The sequence below is a fragment of the Neomonachus schauinslandi genome, chromosome 12, assembly GCF_002201575.2.
Source record: "Neomonachus schauinslandi chromosome 12, ASM220157v2, whole genome shotgun sequence".
Lineage (NCBI taxonomy): Eukaryota > Metazoa > Chordata > Mammalia > Carnivora > Phocidae > Neomonachus > Neomonachus schauinslandi.
In genome coordinates this window covers 92,115,609-92,143,114 of record NC_058414.1, presented here as the reverse complement: position 1 = coordinate 92,143,114, position 27,506 = coordinate 92,115,609, and the positions used below count along the sequence as shown (strand labels likewise).

Genomic DNA, 27,506 nt, shown 5'->3' with positions numbered 1-27,506 from the left:
CAGTGATGAACATTCTCGCTTAGGAAACCCACACTGTCACTGTTGTTATAAGCACACAATTTCGTGTTTCCAGGAAGTGCCTCAGCATGCCGCTGTTCTCGTAGATTTGTGCAAACCCTCCCCATCAGACACAGGAAAACCCCATGTTCATACGGGCCGGTGGGTTCACATGATAATTGTACATACACGCAGGCCAGCTTAAACCACTGAAGTGTGTGGGGTTTCAGCATGGTAAAGTCATTTTGTCGGTGACTTTCACGAAACATTGGATGATTCACTCCTTTGGACGGACCATTTCTTACTAACTGGTATACTTGTCTTGATTTTGACTTCTGTGACTGAAGTAAACTTTCTTTTCTAGGCTTTTTCTATTCTATTTTCTGTATCTTTGTGTTAGTCCTACTTGTTTTTTTTAGTTTTTGGTTTGGTTTTGTGTTCTATTTGTTAAGTAAGCCATCAAAAGTATATTTCAGCTGAATTCTGGCAGTGAAGCAGAAGAAAGCTGTTTCAAGTCTGTCAGTTCTTGTGAAAGCCACACCTGCAGGGAGTTTTGGTGATCTCTTGAGAGAATAAAGAAAAACTCCAGAAACTTCGAGCAGTTGCTTAAGGCCATGGTCTCTAGCTCACGTTGGTGTATGCCCACTAGGGCTTAGTCCTGGGTCCTGATGAACATCAGGGTCAAAGTCTGAGGGAAAATGTGGCAAAATAACTCTAACTGGAGAACTTTAGGGCCCCACTTAGCACACTGATGGAGCTTAGCTTTGTAGGCTCTTCTCTGTCATGGCAGCAGTGTGTGAGGTGGTGTTAAAGGAGCAAGACCAGTGCCATAAGCCACACAGAAGTGAGTCCCAATCCTTTAGAATCACGCTTTATATATTTTATAATTTTACTTTGTTTTAAAGATTTTATTTATTGCTGATTGTGATTTTTCTTCTTAATATTCTAGAGTCAGAATTTCTTTTCTGTGACAACCCATCTCAGAAATCATTTATTCCTGTAGTTCTCTGAATTTTTGCTCTGAGGATCCCAAAGAGCTTTTGGTTATGTGGGTTCATATTTTTAGATACTTAGTGTTTTAGAAACTAAAACTAGAAATTGAAAAAAAAATACATCGGTTTTCAACAATAAAAAGGGGAGGCTTGCCTGGGTGGCTCAGTCGGGTAAGCATCTGACTCTTGATTTCAGCTCAGGTCATGATCTCAGGGTCTTGGGGTCAAGCCCCACGCCGGGTTCCACACTCAGCACAGAGTCTGCTTAAGATTCTCTCTCTCCCTCTGCCTCTCCCCCGACCTCTAAAATAAATAATAAATAAAATCTTTAAAAAATACATAGGTTTTTAAAGTTATTTTTAAGTGAATTAAATAAACTCATAATGTGTTAACATAAATAACATTTTTTTTTTAAATTTTATTTATTTATTTGAGACAGAGAGAATGAGAGACAGAGAGCATGAGAGGGAGGAGGGTCAGAGGGAGAAACAGACTCCCTCCCGAGCAGGGAGCCCGATGCGGGACTCGATCCCGGGACTCCAGGATCGTGACCTGAGCCGAAGGCAGTCGCTTAACCAACTGAGCCACCCAGGCGCCCCAACATAAATAACATTTTATGAAAAATGATTTTTTGAAACAAAATCACTTAATGAGGAGAGTGGCATTGATTTATATTTTTGCAGATCTCATCATGTCTGGCTTAATAGAAGATAGTAGTTTTTCACGTCTGCTTCTGAATTCAGTCACTTGCAACATGATCCTTTGAACTATAGGAAGAGATTTTGACCTTTGACAGATACATAGTGGGAAGGGGAGAAGTATTTTAATAGCCTTTTCAGTTAATTGTGGGCATTCATCTTTGATACTACACCAGACTTTGACAAGTGGCAGTTTCTTAGAGGTTAGTTGCCATGTGGAATCTGAAACTGTATCAATTAACTTTTTATACCCTTACATTAAGATCCATTTGTCTGTCTTTACTTTGAATGGATTCTGAAGTGACAGGCTTATTTCGTTCTTTTTTGAGGAAATGTCTGCCAAATACCCAAATCTGAATAACTATAGCTTGTCTGTCAGTCATTCTTTCAAGTAAAAAACAGTCTCCTCGCTTGCACCTCACACAGCTGCCAAGTGCTTTCCCTCAGTGCAGCCCCGGTACTTTGCTGTGCCCAGTGCTCTACACACTCCCCACTCCGGCACACAGGGTGTTAAAAATAAGTGTACTCAGGGGCCAGCTTTAGTAAAATTAACACTTTTTACTGCTCAACAACAAAAAAAATTTTTTAAAGATTTTTTATTTGAGAAAGAGAGAGCATGCGTGAGGGGGTGGAATAGAGAGAGAGCGACAAGCAGACTCTGCGCTGAGCACGGAGCCCACGGGGCTCGATCTCACGACTCTGAGATCATGACCTGAGCTGGCATCAAGAGTCCAGCGCTCAACCGACTGAGCCACCCAGGTGCCCCACTACTCCACAAATATTTATTGAGCATTTAGCATGTACCAAGGATGTTCTTAAGTGAAATTGGCTTTTTTTTTTTTTTTAAACTGTGACCGTGGCAGTAAATATAGCGATTATTATTTTTTTCCCCCACTGCGTTTGCACCATCAAGGGAAAAGTTAAAGGGCAAAAGCAGATAACATTTCAGTATTGTGCAAATAGCTTTGACCTTGCAGACCTTTCGGCATGAGTGCCCTCATGCCGGTTTCCTCTATTAAACCTCCCCAGGGTTCTGTGAGGGTGGGCAGAGGCTGTAGATGAAGGTGCTTTGAGAAAGAGGAAGGACTGACAGGTACCAGCGGGGACTGACGTGGTTCTTGTTGTGTTGCTCTAGATTTGGAGCAGCAACCATTTGTTTCCCAGCGCAGAGGAAGCCACTCTTTTCCTCGGGACACTGGATACTATTTTCCTCTTCTCTTATGCTGTGGTAAGTTTTAGAATTTGGGGGTTTTAGGTTGAGGAAAGATGTAAATGGAAACGACTCCCAACCTTATTAAGTTTGTAAGGGATTCTAGAATTTGCTGACTGAGGAGAGTTCAGCATCGCTGAAGTTTATATTCTGTGTCCCTCCCATCCATCCATCCATCCACCCACCCACCCATCCATTCATTTATTCATCCATTTGACAGATATTTACTGAACACCTAGCACGTGCCAGGTCTGTGGGAGTTCATCGATGAGCAACACAGGAATAATACCTAGCTTTATAAAACTTACATTCTTGAAGTGGGATCTGAGGAAAACAAACAGTAATACAGTGCTATACGTAAGCAAATAGAGAGTATGGTTGAAGGGGGTAGGTGCTGTGGAGAAAAAAGCAGGAAAAGGGGAATAAATAGCTGTGGGTGGGAGTTGTAATTTAAGTAGGATGGCTGGGGAAGACCTCAGGTAAGAGGGGATATTTGAGCAAAGACCTGACGTGGGTGAGGTCAGGTTGACTGGAACAGAGTGACAGGAAGTGAGGCCAGAGAAGGTATGGGGCTCAGACCTTTAGGGCTTTGGTCCCTTTATTTGGGTTTTGGCTTTAATCTTGAGTGAGATGAGAGCCCTGGAAGGTTTTGCACAGAGGAGTACCAGGATCTGCCCTGTGTTTGGACAGGCGCACTTGCTGCCCCGGGAGACTAGACCAACGGGCAGAGACAGAAATAAGGAGACAGGTTAGGCTATTCCGATTTTGAGGTGAAGGATGATAGTGGCTTAGATCCAGGGTGGGAGTAACAGAGGTTGGAAGAGTAGGTTTTAACTGTGTTTTGAAGGTAGAATCTCTGTGTGGTTGTAGGGAGCAAGTCTGGTGGTTGCTGAATTAAGGCTGTGGGAAGTGGTGGTAGCCACTGGACCCATGCACCGTGAGTGGTCCTCCTTTCCTCCCAGTGTCTGATTTCCTCTTTTGAAAATGTGTACAGTTACACAAAAGCCTTTTTTTTTTTTTTTTTAAAGGTTTATTTCTCTGAGTGAGAGCGTGTGTGCATGCGTAAGCAGGGGGAGGGGCAGAGGGAGAGAGAGAGAGAATCCCAAGCAGACTCCCTGTCAAGCTACACGGGGCTCAGTCCCACATCCCCAAAACCATGACCTCAGCCGAAATCAAGGGTCAGACACTTACAGACTGAGCCACCCAAGTGCCCCATAAAAAGCCTTTTAATTACGAATGTCCAGGTGATGTGAAATACCCGGTGAAAGTCCTAAAGTACTCTCTGAATGTTTATTTGGGCAGTTATTGCAATGTCTTCTTCAAAGAGGAAACTTGTAGAAACGATTGGAGCAGACCTTCGATCATGTAGCCATGCTTCTCACCCTGGGCGTTTTCTGTATGAAATGCTAGTACAGGGTCATCCGGCTTTGGCTGGAGCACTCCCAGGGGTGCCTCTCTTTGAGCCTTTTATGGAGTATTTTAAGAAGCGGTGTAGTCTAGTGCAAAGACCAGCTCTTCCACCGTCAACTAGCTGTGTGAAACTTTTTTGAAATGGAATTTAACCTTCTTTTGATCTTTAGTTTCCTCTTCTATAGAGTTGTGATAATACCTATCCCTAGGATTAAATAGGTTTAGGAGATAAAAGGTACCACGAAACATCAGTGATCATACTTCTTCTTTATATCGAGCTGCATGTTCTTCTGTAGCTTCCAGGTGTCATGCGGGCATTTGGAACAACACGGATGAATTGAATCCCCGATCTGAAACACTGAGAGATTTTCTTCACCCCCTTTACTATATATAGCATAAGACATGTGAGTGGCAGCTATAGAGCACAGAATCGAAAGCCTACAGGTGCCTCTTTTGAGGTTGTGACAGGTTGACCATAATAAGACACATCATGTAAATTTTCTCTAATGTGGATGTCATCAGTTGATCAGAAACGCTTGTATCTGGATTTAGGTTTTCGGTCAGGGTGTTGATTCATTTTACATATTTATGGAAGAAACTTAGTGTATTGCCCTGGGCTCTTTAGTCTGCCTTGCTACCATGACCCAGGTTTTTATTTCCGGCCACTCAATGGGAGGAGAGCAGAAGGCAGAACGTTTGTACTTATCTTCAACTAATTACCGTCTGTGCGTCCCTACTCTCCCTGCCTCGTGAGGTCATGAAACCCAAAGGTCAGATTAAACAGGCAGTGCCTGTGCCCCAGAAGCTTCTGTGGTGCAGGACATGTTGTAACATATCTTGATTCAGAATGCAGATGGCTAAGAGCAGCCTCTGGGAATGCAGATAACTGATCTTTAAGAGTTGATCTGTTCTAGAAAATGAAATATATTTGTGTGCTTGTTTTATTAGTATTCCTAGTTTTGTTCCGTTTTGTTTTTATTTTTGTTTTTCCAGTCTCCTTTTAGGCAGTGAGGGGGATCTACTTTTGGTAGAATCAAAGTTTACACTGGATTATGGTATTTTGGTGCGTGAGTTGGTTTATAGTATAATGTGCAGAAGCGCACTGTCGTTTCATGGAACGTTTGTGAAGCTGATGGAGACAGCTAGTCTGGGCATAAGAATGAAGTTTAATTTTGAGTCATGTTAGTGTTTTATTTCCCTAGTTGCTTGGCAAAACATCTTCCTTTTGTCAGGCTGTGTTGTTATTAAGAGCTGTAAAATAAAATGCTTTATTTTTAGGGCCTTTTCATCAGTGGAATTGTTGGAGATCGGCTTAATTTACGATGGGTTCTATCTTTTGGCATGTGCTCTTCTGCGCTAGTGGTAAGTTGAAAAGGTATTATCATCATCATCATCATCATCAATATCATCATCTTGGTCGGGTATTTTAGAATCCAAGTACCCCCCCCCCATTTCTATATGTAGAAAAGAAAAGTAAAATTAATCTTCAGGTTTTTTTATTTTTATTTTTATTTTAAGATTTTATTTATTTATTTGACAGGGAGAGACATAGCGAGAGAGGGAACACAAGCAGGGGGAGTGGGAGAGGGAGAAGCAGGCTTCCCGCCGAGCAGGGAGCCCGATGCGGGGCTCGATCCCAGGACCCTGGGACCATGACCCGAGCTGAAGGCAGACGTTTAATAACTGAGCCACCCAGGCGCCCCTAGGGGAGTCCTTTTAAAGTGAGATTTGGATCAGGCCCCTTCCATGACTCAGCACCAGAGCCACACATAAAGAGTATACGTGCTGCCAAAGTGAGCGCAAGAGCCAAGCATAAATAGCACGGCATTTGGTGCTCTCGAGAACCGGGTCATGGCCCGCCTTGACAGTCGTGTCTGTCACTACACTTCACTTGGCTCTGGTCAAACTATTTTCTATGGTCCTACCGTATCCTGTGCCTTTCTGCCTCACTACGTTTGCGCTTGCTCTTCTTCCTGCCTTGAATGGCTCTCTTTTCAGCTCTCCATAGTCTCACTCAATGTCGCCAGCAAGTTATTGGCCAAATGGCACTTCCTTCACCATGTCTTCCTTTACTGACCTCATTCATTCTTTTTTTTTTTTTTTTTTTTTTAAAGATTTTATTTATTTGAGACAGAGAGAATGAGAGACAGAGAGCATGAGAGGGAGGAGGGTCAGAGGGAGAAGCAGACTCCCTGCCGAGCAGGGAGCCCGATGCGGGACTCGATCCCGGGACTCCAGGATCATGACCTGAGCCGAAGGCAGTCGCCCAACCAACTGAGCCACCCAGGCGCCCTGACCTCATTCATTCTTAAAAGTAATCGGTTCCTCTTCTATACTCCCCCTCCTGTGTTTCTTTGAAGGCACTGAGGTTGTCGACGAGGAAGTCCACTGATTTCTGTATCGTTCTTGCTTTCCCCAGGAGTCTGTGGCACGGTGGTTGAGGTCACAGATTTCCCAAGACCTGGACTCCCTGGGTATCTGTCCCTCCTCTGCCCTTTCCCGGGTGTGATTGCTGTGTGCTTCAGCCTCCTCGTTTGAGTACCTCCCACCAGGGCTGGTAGGGACGGTTATATGGGTTTCTGTGTGTGAGGCTTGTGGAACAACACCTGCCTAATCAAGTGCCAGAGAGGCCAAGATCCACGTTTGATGCATCTTTTTTTTTTTTTTTTAAAGATTTTATTTATTTATTTGAGCCAGAGAGAATGAGAGAGAGAGAGAGAGCACATGAGAGGGGGGAGAGTCAGAGGGAGAAGCAGGCCTCCCGCCGAACAGGGAGCCCAATGCGGGACTCGATCCAGGGACTCCAGGATCATGACCTGAGCCGAAGGCAGTCGCTTAACCAACTGAGCCACCCAGGCGCCCCGATGCATCTTTTTTTGTTTCCTAGCTCCTAGTGAGGAATTTTTGTTGGTTGAATGAAAGCATGGAGTTCGATTAGACCCAATTTTACTATTGCTTTCCAGTATCTGCTGTTTGAGAGATTGACGTACTTCACTTATTCATGGCCCGCTGACCCACACACATATACGTATTGTTTTAAAACCTGTGTACATTTTTGTTTTGTTTTTTCACATTTTTTGAAAAATTGAAGTATGCACATAAACTCACCCTTCTTGGTGTGTAGTTCTGAGTTTTGACAAACGAGTATAGTTGTGTCACCACTACTCTCCCCCCCACCCCTCCCCCAGCCTCTGGCAACCACTGACCATTTTTCTGTCCTTATAGTTGTGCTTTTTCCAGAATGGAATCCTACAGTATTGTACATACTAGTTTTCAGCCCATGCATAATATTCCAAAAGAAACTTTGACTACCGATAAAACATCCACTTTAGCAAAATGCCAAAAAAAGAGCAGTGACTTGGCGAATGCTCCTGAATTACTGAGCAGATCACAGGTTATACTGGTTCTCTTAATGATTGCAGTAAGGACCGTAGCTGGCGCGTCCTGATCCCCACAGTGTGCATGGCTCTGCCCTGACCACACATATGTGACCTCAGTCAGTCCCTGTAATAGTCCTCCACACACATGCGCCTAGGGACGAGAAAACGGAAAGAGTTGTCTAATGAAGTTGAACAACGAGGATTGAACTTCTTAGAGCTTAAGCTACGAGTCAGACAAGGGTAATCTTGAACGAGCATGTGTTTGACGTCTCTGGTCAGTGGTGGCGGTCTGGTGGGTGTCTCACTCACTCAGTGCTGCCCTAAACAGGAGCATCTGAAGAGTCGGCACAGGTCTCTTAGGACCTAGTCCTTTGAATGTGTCTCTTCACGCACAAACGTAGGTGTGGTAGGCAGTTCAGTGTCCCTAAAGGTGTCTGTGTGGATGTCACATGTCCCCTTTTCTTCCCTTCATCTCTCAGGTGTACGTCTTTGGCACAGTCACAGAATGGCTGCATTTCTACAACAAGGGGTTCTACTGCTGTCTGTGGATTGTAAATGGCCTGCTGCAGTCCACTGGTTGGCCCTGCGTGGTTGCCGTTATGGGCAACTGGTTTGGGAAAGCTGGGTATGCCTCTCCCTTCCTCTTCAATTTCTCTTTTTAAGTGGTTTTAATTTGAGATTACTCAGACTTGTCATCAATTTAGTCGATCTTTTCGACACTACCCACATCTTTTCTCTGTTTTAGAAAGTTAGACTAGTTGAGAGAGAGAAGCTTTTGTGTTGGGAGTGCATTACAGGAAATGGTGTGGACTTGGGGGATGGCCTAGCCCAGTGAGGCTTGTTCTTTTTCTTTATTTTTTGAGAGAGAGAGAGTGCGCGTGTGCACATGAGCAGGGGGAGGGGCAGAGGGAAAGAGAGAATCTTAAGGAGGCTCCACACCCAGCATGGAGCCTGACGTGGGTCTCCATCTTACAACCGTGAGCTGAAATCAAGAGTTGGATGTTTAACCAACTGAGCCACCCAGGTGCCCCGGTGAGGCACATTCTTTTTTTGTTTTTTAAATCAGAGAGAGAGAGAGAGCACAAGCAGGGGGAATGGCTGGCAGAGGGAGAAGCAGGCTCTCTGCCGAGCAAGGAGCCTGATGTGGGACTCCATCCCAGGACCTTAGGATCATGACCTGAGCCAAAGGTAGCCACTTTACCGACTGAGCCACCCAGGCATCCCAGTGAGGCACATTCTTAATATTCACTGGGCCATGGTCAGATTTTGAGCGTGGCTAAGGCATTACATCTCAATTTTTAATAAAAATCTTCCCTTTACAGAACATAAGTAACATAACATGATAAAATAAATCTCACATGCCATCCCATCATGTGTCTTCCTGTGGGTTTTGCCTTCCCCTCCCCTTTTTGAGACTCAGTGGTCTAGTTTTACCTTCTTACATTAAAGGTGAAGAAACTGAGGCCAAAAATTACCTATGGGACTTGCTTAAGATCACATAACGAAGGCTCTAATAAGATGCGGATGCAGAATGCCAAACTTTGGGACTTAAAAGCCCAAATTGGACATTTTTCCCCTAAACCTTCAAGTAGTTGTCAGATGGTATGTGAGTTTATGTGTGATGCAGGCCATGGCATGAGGGTGGGCATCTGCTATAGTATCTTCCAGGCTACCAGGAAGAAGAGCTATATTTCATTTACAGCATGGAAAATAAGTTGAGATACCCAAAGACTTGGCTTTGTTGTTTGCCTTTTTGGTGACATTCTGATTTCAGGAATATTATTAATTTGGATTTCTTTCATTTTTCCTGGATAAATATTTATATATTGTGAGATACACATTTATTTCATCTATGGCTCGGTCTTTTTTGTTTACTCTTTTACCATAGGCCAGTGTATGCAACAGACATTATCCACCCACCAAGTGATCAGTGCATGCTCTGCCTGGCTTCCCTTGGGCCTTCCTCCCTAGTTTCACAATGGGAGTCATGATGCCTGCTGGCTAAGGATCTGTAACGTCATGAAAGTTCACCTGTGAACTTTCCTGTGGGTAGAAAAGTGCCACTTAATGAGAATACTCTGACTATACTTCAGTGTGCTAGTGATTTCTTATTTTTTTTTTTTTTTAAGATTTTATTTATTTATTTGACAGAGACAGTGAGAGCAGGAACACAAGCAGTGGGAGTGAGAGAGGGAGAAGCAGGCTTCCCGCGGAGCAGGGACCCTGATGCGGGGCTTGATCCCAGAACCCTGGGATCATGACCTGAGCTGAAGGCAGATGCTTAACGGAATGAGCCATGCAGGCACCCCTCACATTTTTTTTTAAAGATTTTATTTATATGAGAGAGAAAGCATGAGCCGGGGGAGAGGCAAAAGGAGAGGGAGAAGCAGACTCGTGCTGAGCATGGAGCCCAACATGGGGCTCGATCCCAGGACCCCATGATCACGACCTGAGCCAAAATCAGTAGTCAGCTGCTCAACCAACTGAGCCACCCAGGCGCCCTCAACTAGTTTCTTCTAAAATCATGTCTTTGGTTAGCCAGTGTTATTCAGAGCCTGACCTTCTGACTCTTTCCTCCAGGACCCTCTTGCTAGGTTTTATATATTTTAGAGGAACAGGGCAGGGCGTTTGAACACTAGGGAGAACATAGAGATTATCTAGTTCAAATTATTTGTTTTCCAGGTAGAAAAAGTTGGGGCCCCAGGGAATTAAGTGATCTGTTGAAGATACTGCCTTAAAAAGCTGTTAACTTCGGATGAATCATGCCCCTTTATCAGGGTCATAGTTTTTATTTTTTAAAAAAGATTTTATTCATACATAATCTCTACACCCATTGTGGGGCTCAAACTCATAACCCTGAGATCAAGAGTCTCACACTCTGCTGACTGAGCCAGCCAGGCGCCCCCAGGGTCATAGTTTTTAAGCAGATTTAGGCTTGGTCAAACTAACATGTACACTCGTGCAGTACCAAGCCCTTTCGCACATAGCACTGAGCTCAGTGCTGTGAGGAGCATAGCGTGTTCTAGCTGAGAACACTGGCCGTGACCTGCTTGAGATTGCACAGCTGGAAGCAGCAGAGCTAGGACTTCTGAACAAACTATTTTTCACTCTGCTGTGTTGTCTTCCTGTTCGTTTCTAAGACTCCTTCTGTCTCAGTGAGGTTATAAAAATGTTTAAGGAGCTAAAAAATCTAGGGGCGCCTGGGTGGCTCAGTCGTTAAGTGTCTGCCTTCGGCTCAGGTCATGATCCCAGGGTCCTGGGATCGAGCCCCACATCGGGCTCCCTGCTCCTTGGGAAGCCTGCTTCTCCCCCTCCCACTCCCCCTGCTTGTGTTCCCTCTCTCGCTGTCTCTTCCTCTGTCAAATAAATACATAAATTCTTAAAAAAAAAAAAAAAAGCTAAAAAAATCTAGACCTAACATAGTATGATATTAATAGAGGGGCACCAGGCTGGCTCTGTCAGAAAAGCATATCACTCTTCATCCCGGTGTCGTGAGTTTGAGCCCCATGTGGGGTATAGAAATTCCTTATAAAAAAAACACATTTAAAAATATACGTATCAAATAGAATAAAATACAAATTTTGATGTTAAAAAAATTAATTTGGGGCACCTGGCTTGCTCAGTTGGAAGAGCATGTGACTCTTGATTTCAGGGTCATGAGTTTGAGCCCCATATTGGGTGTAGAGATTATTTAAAAATAAAATCTTTAAAAAACAAATTAACTCATCTTTCTTTTACCAGCCCTACTGCCATTGCCTATGTTCAGAACTAATCATTTTTCTCCGGGACTGTTGTAATAGCTAGTTTTCCTTCCACTCAGCTGTTTACCTTTTTCTCCCCCTTTTTTCTAATGGCTTTATTAAGGTATGTAATAAGCTGCACATATTTAAGACATACCATTTGATGAAATTCAGCCTGCATACATCCTTAAAACCACCATCACAGTTAAGAAAATGGGCATATGCATTACCCCCAAGTTTCCTCATGCCCTTTGGTAGTTCCTCTCCTCCCCCCTCCTGTTACCTTCCCCTCCCTCCCATTGCCATCTCCAGGTAACTGTTGATCAGCTTTCTGTCACTTTAGGTTAATTTGCATTTTCTCAAACTTTATATAAATAGAATCAGACAGTATATACTGTTTCTTGTCTACTTTCATTCAGTGTAATTATTCTGAGATCCAGTCATGTCGTGTGCATCGATAGTTCATTCCTTTCTATAGCTGAGCAGTAATCAATTGTATCACAATTTATCTTTTTGCCTGTTGGTGAACATTGGGTTGTTGTCAGTTTTTGGCTATTACAAATAAAGCTCCTGTGAACGTTTGTGTACAAATCCTTGTATGAACATATGCTTTCATTTTCCTTGGATGAATATGTCAAAGTGGAATGGCTGGGTCATATGGTAGGTGTGTGTTTATCTTTTTAAGAAACCGTGGTCGGGACGCCTGGGTGGCTCAGTCGGTTAAGCGTCTGCCTTCGGCCTGGGTCAGGATCCTGGGGTCCGGGGATTGAGTCCCATGTTGGGCTCCCTGCTCAGCGGGGAGTCTGCTTCTCCCTCTGCCTGTCACTCCCCATGCTTGTGCTCTCTCTCTGACTCATAAATAAATAAGATCTTTAAAAAAAAAAAGAAAGAAACCGGCGGACTCTTCCAAAGTGGTTTTTACCATTTTACATTCCCATCAGCAGAGTGTAAGGGCTCTAGTTGCTATGTGTTCTTGCCAACACGTATGTGTGGTCTTTTCTCTTTTAGCTATCCTAGTAGGTATGTAATACATCATTGTGGATTTAATTTGCATTTCCCTAATGTCTGATGATGTTGAACACCTTTTTATGTGCTTATTTGCATCATGTTTTTGTGTGCATGAAGCCTCTTTTTCAAAAACTTTTTATCTTTTTTTTTTTTCAAAAACTTGTTATCTTGAGATGATTGTACATTCATATTCATACTCTAACATTTTATTGGATTTTTTTTTTTTTAAGATTTTATTTATTTGACAGAGAGAGACACAGCGAGAGAGCGAACACAAGCAGGGGGAGTGGGAGAGGGAGAAGCAGGCTTCCCGCTGAGCAGGGAGCCCGATGCGGGGCTCGATCCCAGGACCCTGGGATCATGACCTGAGCCGAAGGCAGACGATTAACGACTGAGCCACCCAGGCACCCCTTATTGGATTTTTTTTAAGATTTAATTTTTTATATTTATTTATTTATTTTTAAAGATTTTTAAAATTTATTTGATATAGAGAGACACAGCGAGAGAGGGAACACAAGCAGGGGGAGCGGGAGAGGGAGAAGCAGGCTTCCCACTGAGCAGGGAGCCCGATGCAGTGCTGGATCCCAGGACCCTGGGATCATGACCTGAGCCAAAGGCAGACGCTTAACGACTGAGCCACCCAGGCGCCCCGAGATTTAATTTTTTTAAAGTAATCTCTACACCCAACATGGGGCTTGAACTTACAACTCCAAGATCAAGAGTTGCACGCTCCACCTACTGAGCCAACTAGCGCCACTGGATTGTTTTTGTATTACTGAGTTTTGAGAGTTCTTTATATTCTAGATGTGAGTCTTTTACTAGATAAGCGATATGCGAATATTTCCTCTGTGGCTTACTTTCAAAATTCTCTTAACAGTGTCTTGTGATACGCCCGAAATTGAACTTTAGTGTAATATTACGTTTTTTTATAGAAGATTTTATTTATTTATTAGAGAGAGAGAGAGTGTGCACATGAGAGAGAGTGAGAGAGAGCAGGAGCAGGGACCGGGAGAGGGAGAGGCAGACTCCCTGGGACCCTGGGATCGAGCCCCGCATCCGGCTCCCTGCTCGGCGGGAGGCCTGCTTCTCCCTCTCCCACTCCCCCTGCTTGTGTTCCCTCTCTCGCTGTCTCTCTCTCTGTCAAATAAATAAATAAAAATTCTTTAAAAAAAAAAAAATCTTAAGATAGAATGTTGATTCTTTGGAATGTGAACTTTCACTGTTTTGGCCATTTTGTATTTGAACTGCACCAGAATTCATTCTGATTCTATTGTCTTCTGTTTGTCACTGTTCTCTGTCTTAGACGAGGAGTTGTTTTTGGTCTCTGGAGTGCCTGTGCTTCGGTGGGCAATATTTTGGGAGCATGCCTAGCTTCTTCTGTTCTGCAATACGGGTATGAGGTAGGTATTTCCTTCTAACTTTTTCTTGAGTACATATAATATGTTTTGTTTTTTAGGAAATAATACTGTGGCCATCTAGAACACAGTGTAGAGCTGTGTTTGGGTGGGGCAAGGCTTATATTAAAAGTAGACAAACCTCTGAGACTTTAAAACATAGAAATTATTCATGGAAAAAATACCAAGTCTAAAGACAGTATAATCAATTGGGAAAAAAGTATTTGCAATTCATGTCACAGATCAAGAGCTAATCTCCCTAATATGTAAAGAGTACCTGCAAATTGATAAGAAGAGCAACAATACACACAAAGAAAGGTAAAGGATTTGAATGTGTTGTTCAAATAGAAATGGCTTCAAGGGGCACCTGGGTGGCTCAGTCGTTGGGCGTCTGCCTTCGGCTCAGGTCATGATCCCAGAGTCCTGGGATCGAGCCCCGCGTTGGGCTCCCTGCTCCGCGGGAGGCCTGCTTCTCCCTCTCCCACTCCTCCTGCTTGTGTTCCCTCTCTGTGTCTCTCTCGGTCAAATAAATAAATAAAATCTTAAGAAAAAAAAAAATAAAAAGTAGATAAATTTTGAAATAGTTCACCAGGTGTTTGGTCTCAGAAGAATTTTGGTCGAGTTTGGCTCAGTGAGAAGTCCTTCCTGTATTCCCAGTCACCTTTTTTTTTTTTTTTTTTTAAAGATTTTATTTATTCATAAGAGACAGAGAGAGAGAGGCAGAGGGAGAAGCAGGCTCCCCGCCGAGCAGGGAGCCCGATGCGGGACTCGATCCCAGGACCCCGGGATCATGACCTGAGCCGAAGGCAGACGCTCAACCATCTGAGCCCCCCAGGCGCCCCCCAGTCACCTTTATTCCAGGCTTTTTGGCTTTGCGTCTGGATTATACCAATTGGCTCAGGTGGGGATTTTGGTTCAAGTGTGGCTCCCAGATTTGACTCCTGGAAACACTAATTTTGTCACTGTCTTTTCCATAAATTTAGACCGTCTGTCCACATCAGGCTCCATTCCCTATTAAATAAAATTCCGCTGTGCAGCCTGGCTTTTGAGGTTCTTTAGTCTTGATCTCACCTTTTCCTAGCGGTTTTATTCCCGGCTGTCCCTTAGCAGAAACCCCCACTTGGACCATGCGGGAGGCTTTCTCTCTCATTCCCACCCTGTCCCTTTGCTTCAGGCGTGCTGGGACAGACCATCAGTTGCCTTTTCAGCTCTTCCTGAGGACACCGTGTTGCATCTTTAGCTGTTTCCTTCGATCTGTATTTCTTATTAGGACTGGGCCTTCTCCTTTATTCGCCTACTTGATGCCTTGTACTATTGTTTGGTGTATTGTTTAATCCCCTCAACTGGATAGAATATTTTCAAGGGCAGATGGTGTCTCTTGTGGGAGGCTCTGTGGGACAGAGAATGAGGTTTTGGAGCCAGTCCTGATTTCACAATTGTGGTGGTACCACTCACTGTCCCTGGGACCTTTTTTTTTTTTTTTTAAAGATTTTATTTATTTGACAGAAACACAGCGAAAGAGGGAACACAAGCAGGGGGAGTGGGAGAGGGAGAAGCAGGCTTCCCACCGAGCAGGGAACCTGATGCGTGGCTTGATCCCAGGACCCCGGGATCATGACCTGAGCCGAAATCAGACACTTAACGACTGAGCCACCCAGGCGCCCCTGTCCCTGGGACCTTAACTGGCCTCTCTGAGCCTCGGGGGGAAAATGCGTGGAAAACACAAGTGAAACAGCTCTGTGCCTGGCACGGCCTGAGCACTCGGTGCTAATTTCCTTCCCCATCGCGCTCTTCTTCCCACCCGATCCCCCACCTTCCCCACATGTGCTTCTCGTGAATGTGCTCTAAGCAGTATCCCAGATGTGCAAACAGCACCTCTCTCCTCTCTTCTCCAGTATGCCTTTCTCGTGACAGCGGCTGTGCAGTTTGCCGGTGGGATCGTCATCTTCTTTGGACTCCTGGTGTCACCAGAAGAAATTGGTGAGAAGCCGTCCTTTCTTTTTTTTTTAAAGATTTTATTTATTTATGAGAGAGAGAATGAGAGAGAGAGAGCATATGAGAGGGGGGAGGGTCAGAGGGAGAAGCAGACTCCCTGCCGAGCAGGGAGCCCGATGTGGGACTCGATCCGGGGACTCCAGGATCATGATCTGAGCCGAAGGCAGTCGTTTAACCAACTGAGCCACCCAGGCGCCCCGAGAAGCCGTCCTTTCTGTTCAGCACATCTTAACTGTTAAGGGCAAAGAGAAACCTGAGGCCAGCACGGCCGGTCTCTTGTTCCCTAGGAGAACTGTGAGCTCCTTTCAGGGGGTTGAAGGAGTGGTATTTGCTGTTTGTGTCCCGTAGACACCGGTTGGCTGACTGGGCGCAGCTGCAGACGTTTGAGGGGAGGGAGGCTCGCCTTTCTAGATTCAGAGAAAACTCTGCATTTGCAAATGAGCTTTGTAATTGAGACACTGACTGGAAATTAGCATGATCTATTTCTCATTTCACTTCTTCAGACAGATTTCTCTCCCTTCATAAAAGTAATTTAGTTTGATACTTATCTGTGGTTACATACAAGCAAAACCACAGAAGCAAATAGATGTACAGTTCCATCTTTTGCGTGTTACTGAAGAGACATGTCAGTTTAATTGTATGTTATTAACGTTTTCTTAAATGTAATAGAGATAGTATAATGTCGTTGAAAAAGCATTGCTTTGAATCTAGTTAGTAAAGTAGAATCAGAGTCCTGACTTTGTTGCTTATTAGCTGTGTGACCTTAATCAACTTTGGTTGACCTTGGCCTTGAACCTTAGTTGCTTCTGTAAAGTGGAGATAAAAATAATCTCGACCCCAGGAGTGATGATACGTACAAAGCACCTTGCACAGTGCCAGGCGTCTAGAAGGTACTCTATAAATCGTGGCTCTTACTGTTCTAGGTCTCCCAGGTATCGAGGCAGAAGAACATTTTGAAGAAGACTCACACAGGCCGTTGATTAATGGTGCTGACAACGAAGACGAATATGAGCCTAATTATTCCATCCAAGAGGGCAGTGCTGTTACCCAGGTCAAGGCAATAAGCTTTTATCAGGCCTGTTGTCTTCCTGGAGTTATACCGGTAAGGATGTTCAGATCTCCTTACCACAACTCGTGAGATATTATAGCCTGGATATTAGCTCTACCTGCGATAAAGCATCTTGAAGTATTTAGCTTCTCTTTGATACTTTATTTTAGGAATATACGTTCAGAGGAACATTGTATAGTGCCCCTCAGCTCGTGTCTGGGGTGGCCACAACTTGAAATTTTATCTGTGTTCTAATGCAGAGTTGGTGTTCCTTTTCTGTGAAGAGCCGGATAGTAAATGTGTTCAGCCTTGGGGTTGGCGGGGGGGCCGTACAGTCTCTACCACAGCTACTCACATCTGTAGAACACATGAAACCCTGGATGGTATGGAACAAAGGGGTGTGGACAGGTTTGGCCCGTGAGCTCTAGTTTGCTGACCCTGACCCTGCATTCAAGTAAGAAGGCAAAATTAATGTTTTTAAATACGTTCTTTTTGGCTTGTTGAAGTAGTATAGAATTATATGTGACCAAGAGGGGTTTTGAATGGTTCATTTAAGTCTGCCTTATTTGCCTGTATTCTTATTCTAGAAAAAAAATTGTTTGCCCTTTTATTAAGAGGTGCAGAACACAGTACTCCAACAGTATTTCTTGGTAATGCATTCCAGTGTTTCCAAAACCTTTGCGGTCAGGAGAATTTACTAACGTCTGAACTAAGTCCCTTTTTCTGCAGTTTTTCTGTCTTGATGTTTTGGGCGTGCCCGCGCGGGAGTGGAAGTTAGGAGGCCTAGGTTATATTTCCAGCTTACCATTAACTCTCTGTAAGGCCTGGGGTAAGTCACTCAGCCCATCCTTGTGTCCTCGGTGCCCCCTTCCCACGGAGCAGAGAGTAACCCAGTCTACCCCGGGGTCTATAACGCTGGGTTACTGTATTGTGAATAAGCACCTGGTTTTGTTTATTTTATTGTCTAATGGTGCTTTACAAATGTCACCCCTCAGCTAGCTTCAGAGTCTGCATGCTTACTAGTCCCCTCTGCCTGTGCCCCCAGGCTAAGAGGACCGACATTTGCAGACAGACAGTGAAGTGTGAGTGAGAATGTAAGTGTACGTTTCTGCAGTTCTGTAGCCAAAAGACAATATATTATACTAGCGGAATGCAAGGTCCTTGAGGCCTGTTCTTAGGCTAAAGATTAGTGATTTTTAAGTAGTTGTTAAAATATTCTGCTGGTAATAGCTTCCTTTCTGGGACAGACCTTACATCTGTTGTGACTAAATATGAAACTCTTGCTACTCCTTTGTATTTCACGAGCAATTGTTCCCTGACTCGGGCAGGGATGCAGGGAAAACGGAGTTAACTTAATTCCTTTGTCTCTGGAGCAGGCTCTCTGGACAAAACACCCTCATGATTGGGACTCTGCTCTCTAGGGGGCGGCCGTTGCCCTGCCAGGGAAGTGGTTTTACAACAAGTGATACCTAGGCAGTAACTGGCCGCTCCAGGGAAAAGAATATACTCTCCAGACACCCTTTGAAGTCAGCCTCTCTGTTCCTCCCCCTTTTTCCTTTGATGCTAAATGTCAGGAGTCCCTGGTAATAATGTGTTGAATATAGGAGTCTTAGCGCCACTGCCACTTTTAGTCCCCCAAGCAGAGCCACAAGGCCCAGGACGGTCATACTCTTTGATTTCTGACTCAGCAAAGATACTTTTTGCTTTTCCACTGGATGTTGGAATACAAGGCTTTTGGAAACCATAATGTGAAAGTAGTTCTAATGTCGCTGCTTTCCTTAGACCTTGAAACTATAGTTTCGTCACATTGCTCTCCACTGTTCGTAATGTTAATTTTGCAGGAAATAGAAGAACCAAAAAGGTGGGGCTGCTTGGAATAAAAGCTGTGATGTTTACTGGATTTCTTTGCTTGTGGTTAATGATAGTTAGTGGTATGAATACCTTTTATCTTTGTCTAAATAAAGAAACATGAGTGTATGCTCTCCCTTTGTGGTTCAAAACACTGCTTTGCTTCTGCCGGGGAACTGAAAGGAGAAGAAACTGGGGACAATTAAGAAATAGTCATGTGGGGCGCCTGGGTGGCTCAGATGGTTAAGCGTCTGCCTTCGGCTCAGGTCATGATCCCAGGGTCCTGGGATCGAGTCCCGCATCGGGCTCCCTGCTCCTTGGGAGCCTGCTTCTCCCTCTGCCTCTCTCTCTCTCTATGTCTCTCATGAATAAATAAATAAAATCTTTAAAAAAAAAAAAAAAAAAAGAAATAGTCATGTGTATTTTTATTCCAGAGGCCTGCTGCACATGCCTTTCTGGAGGCTAATGGGGATAAAGAGAAGAGGGAGACTAGGTAAAGTCAGGCAAATGGGAATTTATAGAAGTGTGTAATTTTAAAATCAGGTACTATTCTTCCCAAACCCCTGTGTATGGTTTTGGTTTTTAATTACATTAAGAATTGTGGTCCGTCTGTGCTGTTGTTTGTTCCTTATCGAAGGTCGAATGTTTTTCTTGTAGTACTCACTGGCCTACGCCTGCTTGAAGTTAGTAAATTACTCCTTCTTCTTCTGGTTGCCCTTTTATCTGAGTAACAACTTTGGATGGAAGGAGGCTGAAGCTGACAAGTTGTCCATTTGGTACGATGTTGGAGGAATTATAGGTAATGCCAGATGATCTTTTTCTATGAAGAGAGTTAGTCACTGGTAATATTTTACTGGGTTATGAAATCTGACATCGTTTGAAGTTTTATTACTTAGTCTACAGTCATTTTTCCTAAACCGTCCTACCAGTAAACAGCTAAAGTCTTAAAAAAAAAAGAATCCATAGAAAGGAAGAGCCAGCCCACGGCAGGCCCTGTGATTTATAGGGCTCTTTTTTTCTCGGTTCTTTGTTTATGGATCAGTTCTTTTGTGTTGGGAAGCACAGGGATGTTTCCCTCTGTGATCTCTTTAAATGTAACCCTTTTGCACGCTTTCAGTGATATCTTAGATCTAAAGCTAATTGTATGCCAGAGATCCAAGTTAGAATGTGAATGTGTTCGTTTTATCTACTTCCCACCTTCCCCATCACGCACAGTCAAAGAAGGGAAAATACTAGTTTAGTGTATGGATTTTGTCAGATCCTAGAGGTAGGAATAATAGTGGGGATTCATTTCAGTGAGTATTTTGCAACTGTTCCACCGCACACAGCAGATTTTAATAGTGACTTTTTGCTACGGCTGGAAGCATAAACAAGTACTTAAGAAACTCTAAAATAAGACCGTTGTACAGAGTGCATTTTATTGGGTGTTACCTATATGGCTATGGCAAAATCATAACATCCTTTCTGTAATGTTTGGATTTAGAATTGTGGTAAGGCTAAGCTGCCCTGAGCACCTGAGAGCAGTGAGTCCTCAGGTGATACGCTGTTACTGTACTTGAACTTGTCTGCCCTTATTCTTAGATACAGAGCCAAAGGTGAGGCTGCCACCGTTAGACCTGACCATACTTCTGGGTCCTGCTGTCCAATGAGGATGTACCAGATGTCCCATAGCCCCTATTGCTCAAAATGTGGCTGTATCTAAATGTGACCTTGTTGCTTAAAGGATTCACATTACCTCTTTCTAAAGATCCTGACCTGTTCATTATCACCAAATCATAATCACTGCATTTAATTTTAGTGAACATTTATTGGCCACCACTAACAGCTCATGAGGCATGGTCTTTAATGAACCATCTTTTAAAATAAAAAGCAGAGGGGTACCTGGGTGGCTCAGTCCGTTAGGCGTCCGACTCTTGATTTTGGCTCAGGTCATGATCTCAGGGTCATGAGATGGAGCCCCATCTCGGGCCCTGTGCTGAGCATGAAGCCTGCTTAAGATTCTCTCCCTCTGGGGCGCCTGGGTGGCTCAGTCGATTAAGCATCTGCCTTTGGCTCAGGTCATGATCTCAGGGTCCTGGGATCGAGCCCCTGCATTGGGCTCCCTGCTCAGTAGGGAGCCTGCTTCTCTTTCTCCCTCTCCCACTTCCCTGCTTGTGCTCTCTCTCTCTGTCAAATAAATAAATAAAATATAAAAAAAAAAAAAAAGATCCCTCTGCTCCTGCACATGCATGGGCTCTGTCTCTAAAATAAAATAAATAAAAAGAAAAATCAGGAAAAGCCTGGTTTGAGAAGTGAGAACAACAAGGGACAGTGGGTGGTTTTGATGATTTTTTCCTTTTTCCTTATTTTGCTGTGTGATTCATGATGTCCTGTTCCTATCAGCCTTTGTGGCCATTAACAGTCAGGTAATCTTCCTTAAAGGAAGCTGTGGAGGAAGCTTTTTTGGGAGAGTCAGCCATCTTTTTGGGTAGACCAGTGTCAGGATCCTGCTAGCAGGGAGAGAGTACGTGGGGAACAAGCTTCAGATAAACTGAGCTAAATCATAAACGATTTTGCTTGTGATGCCCTCTTGGTACTTGCAGGTGGGACTTTGCAAGGTTTCATCTCTGACATATTACAGAAGAGAGCACCAGTTTTAGCTCTCAGTCTGCTTCTGGCTGTTGGGTCCCTCGTTGGATATAGCCGTGAGTATTCCCTTGCAACTGAATTATTTTTCTGATCTCTCAGGACTAAGGCATTTGCCGTGAGTCAGTGATCAACCCGGAGAGATGCTTGAGACCAGCTACAAAGGCTGATACGAGACCTTTGTATTGTCCTGTAAATGCCTGGTAAAAGTATCATCACGTAGTTTTATTTGTGTTGGGGAGGAAACTGGCATCTCTCCTGCTTTGTTGGTTTGTTTAAAAGCTTGCTTGGGAGTGTATCTGCTTTGTTTGAGGGTAGGCTCCAGAGGGCCAGCATTAGAGCCAATAAAACAATAAAAGGGAAAGGGTTTCAAAAGAGGAAAGATGGTAATTAGTAGGTTTGGTATATGTCCCTTAAGATGCTGCTGAGATGGGAGTAGAGTTTTTCTTCAGCTTTTAGAAGTCTCATTAGCTTGAGCACCAGCAAGAGGCAGACATTACAAATAAAAGTTGGAGTAGGTGGTGAAAGAGTTGTATCCCTTTGTTGTCTCTGGGAGTGATCTGTGAGGTCACTGAGATCCAGATCTTTCTGTGCTGTTCAGTGGGGGCTGATGTAATCTGCTTTTAAAGTCAGCATGCTGTTTCTGCATCTTTTCTCATAGGTTCTCCGAACGATAAGTCCATTAATGCACTTCTGATGGCGGTTACAGGTATGTCGTGTGGCTCCATTTTACTATACTGTTACTGCTCCCCTGTAAATAGAAAGGAAAGGGAAACCGTTTGCTCCCTCGGTTTGAGTAATACTAAAACCTTCATTATAAAGAGCTCCGATGGTAAAAGGAAAGCTGCCTACTTCAGATTCAGATTCTGTTTCTCTGCTATTATGTGACCTCTTCAGTCCTGTTGTTACGGAAGCAGTCCCCTTGGACAGAGATTTTTTTTAAATGTTTGATTGCTTCCCCAGCTTCCCTTATTACTTCTGGAGGTGGTTTAGGAAGATGCCACACTGGAAACCAATTCACCAGCTTTCAAAAAGGTTTTCCTGGGGCGCCTGGATGGCTCGGTCGTTGGGCATCTGCCTTAGGCTCTGGTCATGATCCCAGGGTCCTGGGATCCTGGGATCGAGCCCCACATCGGGCTCCCTGCTCAGCGGGAAGCCTGCTTCTCCCTCTCCCACTCCCCCTGCTTGTGTTCCCTCTCGCTGTGTGTCTCTCTGTCAAATAAATAAATAAAATCTTTAAAAAAAAAGGTTTTCCAGCTATGTTGGAATTGGTCAGTATTTCTCCATGTGAGCACCAGATGAAACAGTTGAGTGTAATTAGGGACCATGGTATAGAAAGATTATTTTTAAACTTTAGATCCTATTCAGGATAGTGAGAGCTGCTCATGATATGTGACATGAAACTCATTCCAGCCACATGAACAGAGTCACGTGGGCCAATTCCTGCTTGGTCCTCAGACAGCCTCGTGGGGAGCAGTGGCTGATAGAACCGTCTGTCAGACGACAGAGCTTTTTCTCTTCTCGCTTTTTTTTCAATATGTGTGGTTGAATTTGGATAGTCAAATACTCAGTTGATGCAACTCTACCACAGTAGAAGTTGACAAGCAAGTGTAATTAGTTATTGATGAATACAGTCTTTACAGGATTAGAAAGGCTGTATATTCACTGTATTTTCTGTATCTTTGGTTTTTATAAAATATACCAGAATATCGTATAATTCAAGTAGGGCTTTCAGAAAAGTGGATGCTAACTAGTTTGAAGATGACATGATCTGGAAGAGTTTTCATCTTTACTGTTTTTTTCCTCCCCCTTCCGCTGTTTCTCTCCAACATATTGATTAAAAGGTTGGGATAAGAGTTGTCTCGTCCAGTAGATTTCTAGCGGTGTGATGAATAATGTTTTAATGAGAACCTGTTTTGTTTATGACTTCAGGATTTTTTATTGGCGGACCTTCTAACATGATTAGCTCTGCTATTTCTGCGGACCTGGGTCGCCAAGAGTTGATCCAAGGGAGCAGTGAGGCTTTGGCGACCGTCACAGGAATTGTTGATGGAACTGGAAGCATTGGAGCTGCGGTGGGCCAGGTGAGGGAACAAGAGAGGGGTTGAAATTGAGTGGTGAGTAGTCTCTCATTGGTGGAAGAATTTACACCTGCCCTCTGGGCCACAGTAGGTGGCACTCTCGTTCTGCGTAGTATACTTTTCTGTAAGCCTTAGGTTTCTAATCTTCTTTGAGGTCAGCTAACGGGACCTGATGTGGAAGGTCCCTCTACATTTTTTAGTTTTTTTCTTCCCACTTTTATTTCCAGATTCTTCCTGTCTGGAAATAAGCTGACACCTCATAAGACAGATCCTCAGTCCCAGTTTGCTACTCCCTTCTTCCCAGCCTGAACTTCGCACTCTGAGGGGCCACGAGACACGTGCTTCTCATTATCCCCCACCTGGCATGCACACCCTACCTCCTCTCTCATACCAGACACGCAAGTTCTTCTCATGGATCTCTACCAGAAATTGCCATGGATTCGGCAGCTGCTCTGAGTCACTTTCTCTGCTTCCAATGACTGTGTCTCAAAGGGAGGTGCATAAATGTCTTGTGTCAGAATCATCTGGGTTATTTTTTTTTTTTTTTTTTTTTTTTTAAAGATTTTATTTATTTATTTGAGAGAGAGAGAATGAGAGAGAGCACATGAGAGTGGGGAGGGTCAGAGGGAGAAGCAGACTCCCTGCCGAGCAGGGAGCCCGATGCGGGACTCGATCCCGGGACTCCAGGATCATGACCTGAGCCGAAGGCAGTCGCTTAACCAACTGAGCCACCCAGGCGCCCCATCTGGGTTATTTATTACAGTACAGAACACTGAGCTTACTGCAGGCTTGCTGAATTAGAACCTGGAGATCTGTGTTTCAACAAGCCTCCCTGGTGATTCTTAGGCACTCTAAACTTGAGATTGTCTAGGCTAAGATTGGCCTACAGTAAGTAGTCAGAACTATTCAAAGGCTTAAATTCAGCCTTCTCTTCCTTGGGACAGTAGCGACTCATGCCTCTCCGAGGGTATACCTTTCCAAGTCATTGAGGGCTAATTTTGCAAAAAGAAGGATCAGAGAATCATCTGCATAGATAAAATAGATGAAACTTTGGAAGATAATGAGATGTTTAATGGGCAAAGACAATACAGGCAAAACCTCAGGGGTTGCCCAGTGGTCAAAGACAGAGGAAGTCAGCAGTGCCGTGTAGGCAAGGGGAGGTGTTAGTCAGTGAGATCAGAGGTGTAGAGGGGCCAGAGAAGGAGAATGGAAGAAAAAAGTCTCTAAGTTTCAATACTCAGGTCATTACCGGCCTTGAATATTGCTGTTTTGCTTGCTCTGTGGGGATAGATCACCAATGTCTGATTGCTGGTGGTTAAGGAGAGAGCAAGTATTGAGGAAAATAAGCCATCTTCATGCTTATCACTACCCAGCCATATGTTATATATTTATTTGTTATTGTGTCCCATGGTAGCCCCAGTACATAGGACGGTGTCTGGCACACAGTAGACATGCTCATATCTGTTGAGTGGCTGTAGAACGAATGGTTGATAGGGTTGATATATCAAGCTTAGCGTACTTGATTATGAGACTGAAGAGAAAGAAAAAACCTAGCAAAAGTAGGAGAAATGTGCTTACTTGATTGTGCGCTGGAGTAGGAACCAAAAATTCTTTTTTTTTTTTTTTTAAAGATTTTATTTATTTATTTGACAGAGAGAGAGATAGCGAGAGCAGGAACACAAGCAGGGGGAGTGGGAGAGGGAGAAGCAGACCACCCGCCGAGCAGGGAGCCTGATGTGGGGACTCGATCCCAGGACCCTGGGATCATGACCTGAGCCGAAGGCAGACGCTTAACGACTGAGCCACCCAGGCGCCCGGAACCAAAAATTCTATTGGCTTCTAGTTCAGAGGTCTTTATATAAAGGGTAAGGGGTGATTGTATTGGACATCCTTTTCTGATATCACTCTATTCTCAGTTATCATTTCTCCCTGATGTTTTTTTCATTAATCAAATGGGTGGGTTATATAATGAGCATTTCAAGGAGTTTAGTTGTTGTTGTTTAAGATTTTTATTTATTTGAGAGAGAGAGAGAGAGCATGAGAAAGGGGAGGGTCAGAGGGAGAAGCAGACTCCTCGCTGAATGGGGAGCCTGATGCAGGACTCCATCTCAGGACCCTGGGATCATGGCCTGAGCTGAAGGCAGACACTTAAGCGACTGAGCCACCCAGGCATCCCTCAAGGAGTTTATTTGTATTTGGAATGTCTCACCTGCCAGTATTTGGATCCCTAACTATGAACTTGGGTCGGCATTAGGCTCACTTTGGTGGTTGGGGAAATGGGATCTGGAGTAAATCATTGTTAGCTTTATTCATTCCTCTTCCATATTGATTTTTGAATAATTTCCCATTGCATGGGGTATGAGATTCCAAACTCTATGACTTACCAGGCATTGGTGGTTCAGTGGTAGAATTCTCGCCTGCCAAACTCTATGACTTAATATTAGAAACTTGATGAGCCTTGTCCCGGCTCTTCTGATTTACTCCGAACAGTTTTTGTTTTTTTTTTTTTAAAGATTTTATTTATTTATTTGAGAGAGAGAGAATGAGAGAGAGCACATGAGAGGGGGGAGGGTCAGAGGGAGAAGCAGACTCCCTGCTGAGCAGGGAGCCCGATGCGGGACTCGATCCCGGGACTCCAGGATCATGACCTGAGCTGAAGGCAGTCGCTTAACCAACTGAGCCACCCAGGCGCCCCAACTCCGAACAGTTTTTTTCCCCACCTTCCCTTGACTTCACAAGAAAAATGTTTGTTTCTCTCTTGGTTTCCATAGCGGTTGGTGCCTACCTCTAACAGAGTGCTTGTCATGGTGCATCACATTTACTGGTTTATCTGTGCCAGACTCTGCATTTCCTTGAGAACAGGAACTGTTTCCTTCATCTTTGTGGTCCCAATGGCTTAGTATGTTTTTGACACATAGTAGGGGCTCAGTAAGATTAAATTGTGGTATCTATCCAAGGAAAATGAGAATAAATGTCCACATAAACACTTGAACACATACATGTTCATAGCTGGATTACTTACAACAGCTAAAAAGTGGAAAAAACCCAGATGTCCATCGACTGAGGAATGGATAAACAAAATGTCTGTATTCATATGATGCAGTAGTATTTGGCCTTTGAAGAGGGTATCTGGCACTTAAAAGTGGATAGATGTTACGTGGATGCACCTGAAAAATAGTATGCTAAGTAAAAGAAGCCAGTTACAAAATGTACTTAAATGATTTCGTTCATATGAGCTATCCCAAAATGGGCAAGTCTATAGGGAAGGAAATTAGATTAGTGGTTGCCTGGGGTCAAGTGGGTTTACAGAGTGACTGTTGATGGGTAGAACATTTCTTTTGGTAGGGGGTGATAGAAATGGTCTAAAATTACATTATGGTAATAGTTGCACAATTCTGTAAATACTGAGTTGTATACTTTAAATGGGTGAACTTTATGTTATGTAAATTATATGTCAATAAAACTGTTTAAAAGAAAGATAAAGTGGCAGAAAGACTTGGGAGCGCTGCTGTGAGCCCTTTAATGGGTGACTAGACCTCTGCTTTTTTGCTTTCCATTATGTAATCTAGGCTACATCACTCACTCATTTTGCTTTTTTTCCGCTTATAAATTTCACTGGTAGTGTGTGTTGGAAGAACATGGGTAAACTCTCACATCTGTGGTCAGTTGATTTTTTTTTTAAAGATTTTATTTATTTACTTGACAGAGGGAGAGAGAGCACAGCAGAGGGAGTGGCAGGCAGAGGGAGAGGGAGAAGCAGGCTTCCCACTGAGCAGAGAGCCCAACACAGGGCTCCATCCCAGGACCCTGGGATCATGACCTCAGCCGAAGGCAGATGCTTAACCGACTGAGCCACCCAGGCGCCCTGGTCAGTTGATTTTTGACAAAGGTGCCAAGACCATTCAATGGGGAAAGAATGGTTTCTTCACCAGATGGTGCTGGGGAAGCTGGATATACACACACGCAGGATGAAGGTGGACCCCTTGCCTTACAGCGTAGACAAAAACTGACGCAAAATGGATCAAAACCTAACTTTAAGAACTAAAACTATAAAAACTCTTAGAAGAAATTGTAGGGATA

The 27,506-nt window shown here is 43.9% G+C and overlaps 1 protein-coding gene across 5 annotated transcripts in view; it reads left to right on the top strand.

Annotated features, from left to right (window-relative positions):
• Positions 1-27,506, top strand: part of SLC37A3 (solute carrier family 37 member 3) — a 38,607-nt gene that overhangs the window by 6,734 nt on the left and 4,367 nt on the right. Inside the window, exons 3-12 of one of the 5 annotated variants that reach the window (XM_021692864.1) lie at positions 2,823-2,915; positions 5,586-5,669; positions 8,167-8,312; positions 13,739-13,835; positions 15,725-15,809; positions 16,748-16,926; positions 19,378-19,519; positions 21,303-21,404; positions 22,007-22,054; positions 23,278-23,429. In XM_021692864.1, coding sequence (XP_021548539.1) covers positions 2,823-2,915; positions 5,586-5,669; positions 8,167-8,312; positions 13,739-13,835; positions 15,725-15,809; positions 16,748-16,926; positions 19,378-19,519; positions 21,303-21,404; positions 22,007-22,054; positions 23,278-23,429 — 1,128 coding nt within the window. The remainder of the gene's footprint in view (positions 1-2,822; positions 2,916-5,585; positions 5,670-8,166; positions 8,313-13,738; positions 13,836-15,724; positions 15,810-16,747; positions 16,927-19,377; positions 19,520-21,302; positions 21,405-22,006; positions 22,055-23,277; positions 23,430-27,506) is intronic. The other 4 variants (XM_044919948.1, XM_044919949.1, XM_044919950.1 and 1 more) reach the window with 4 other exon arrangements.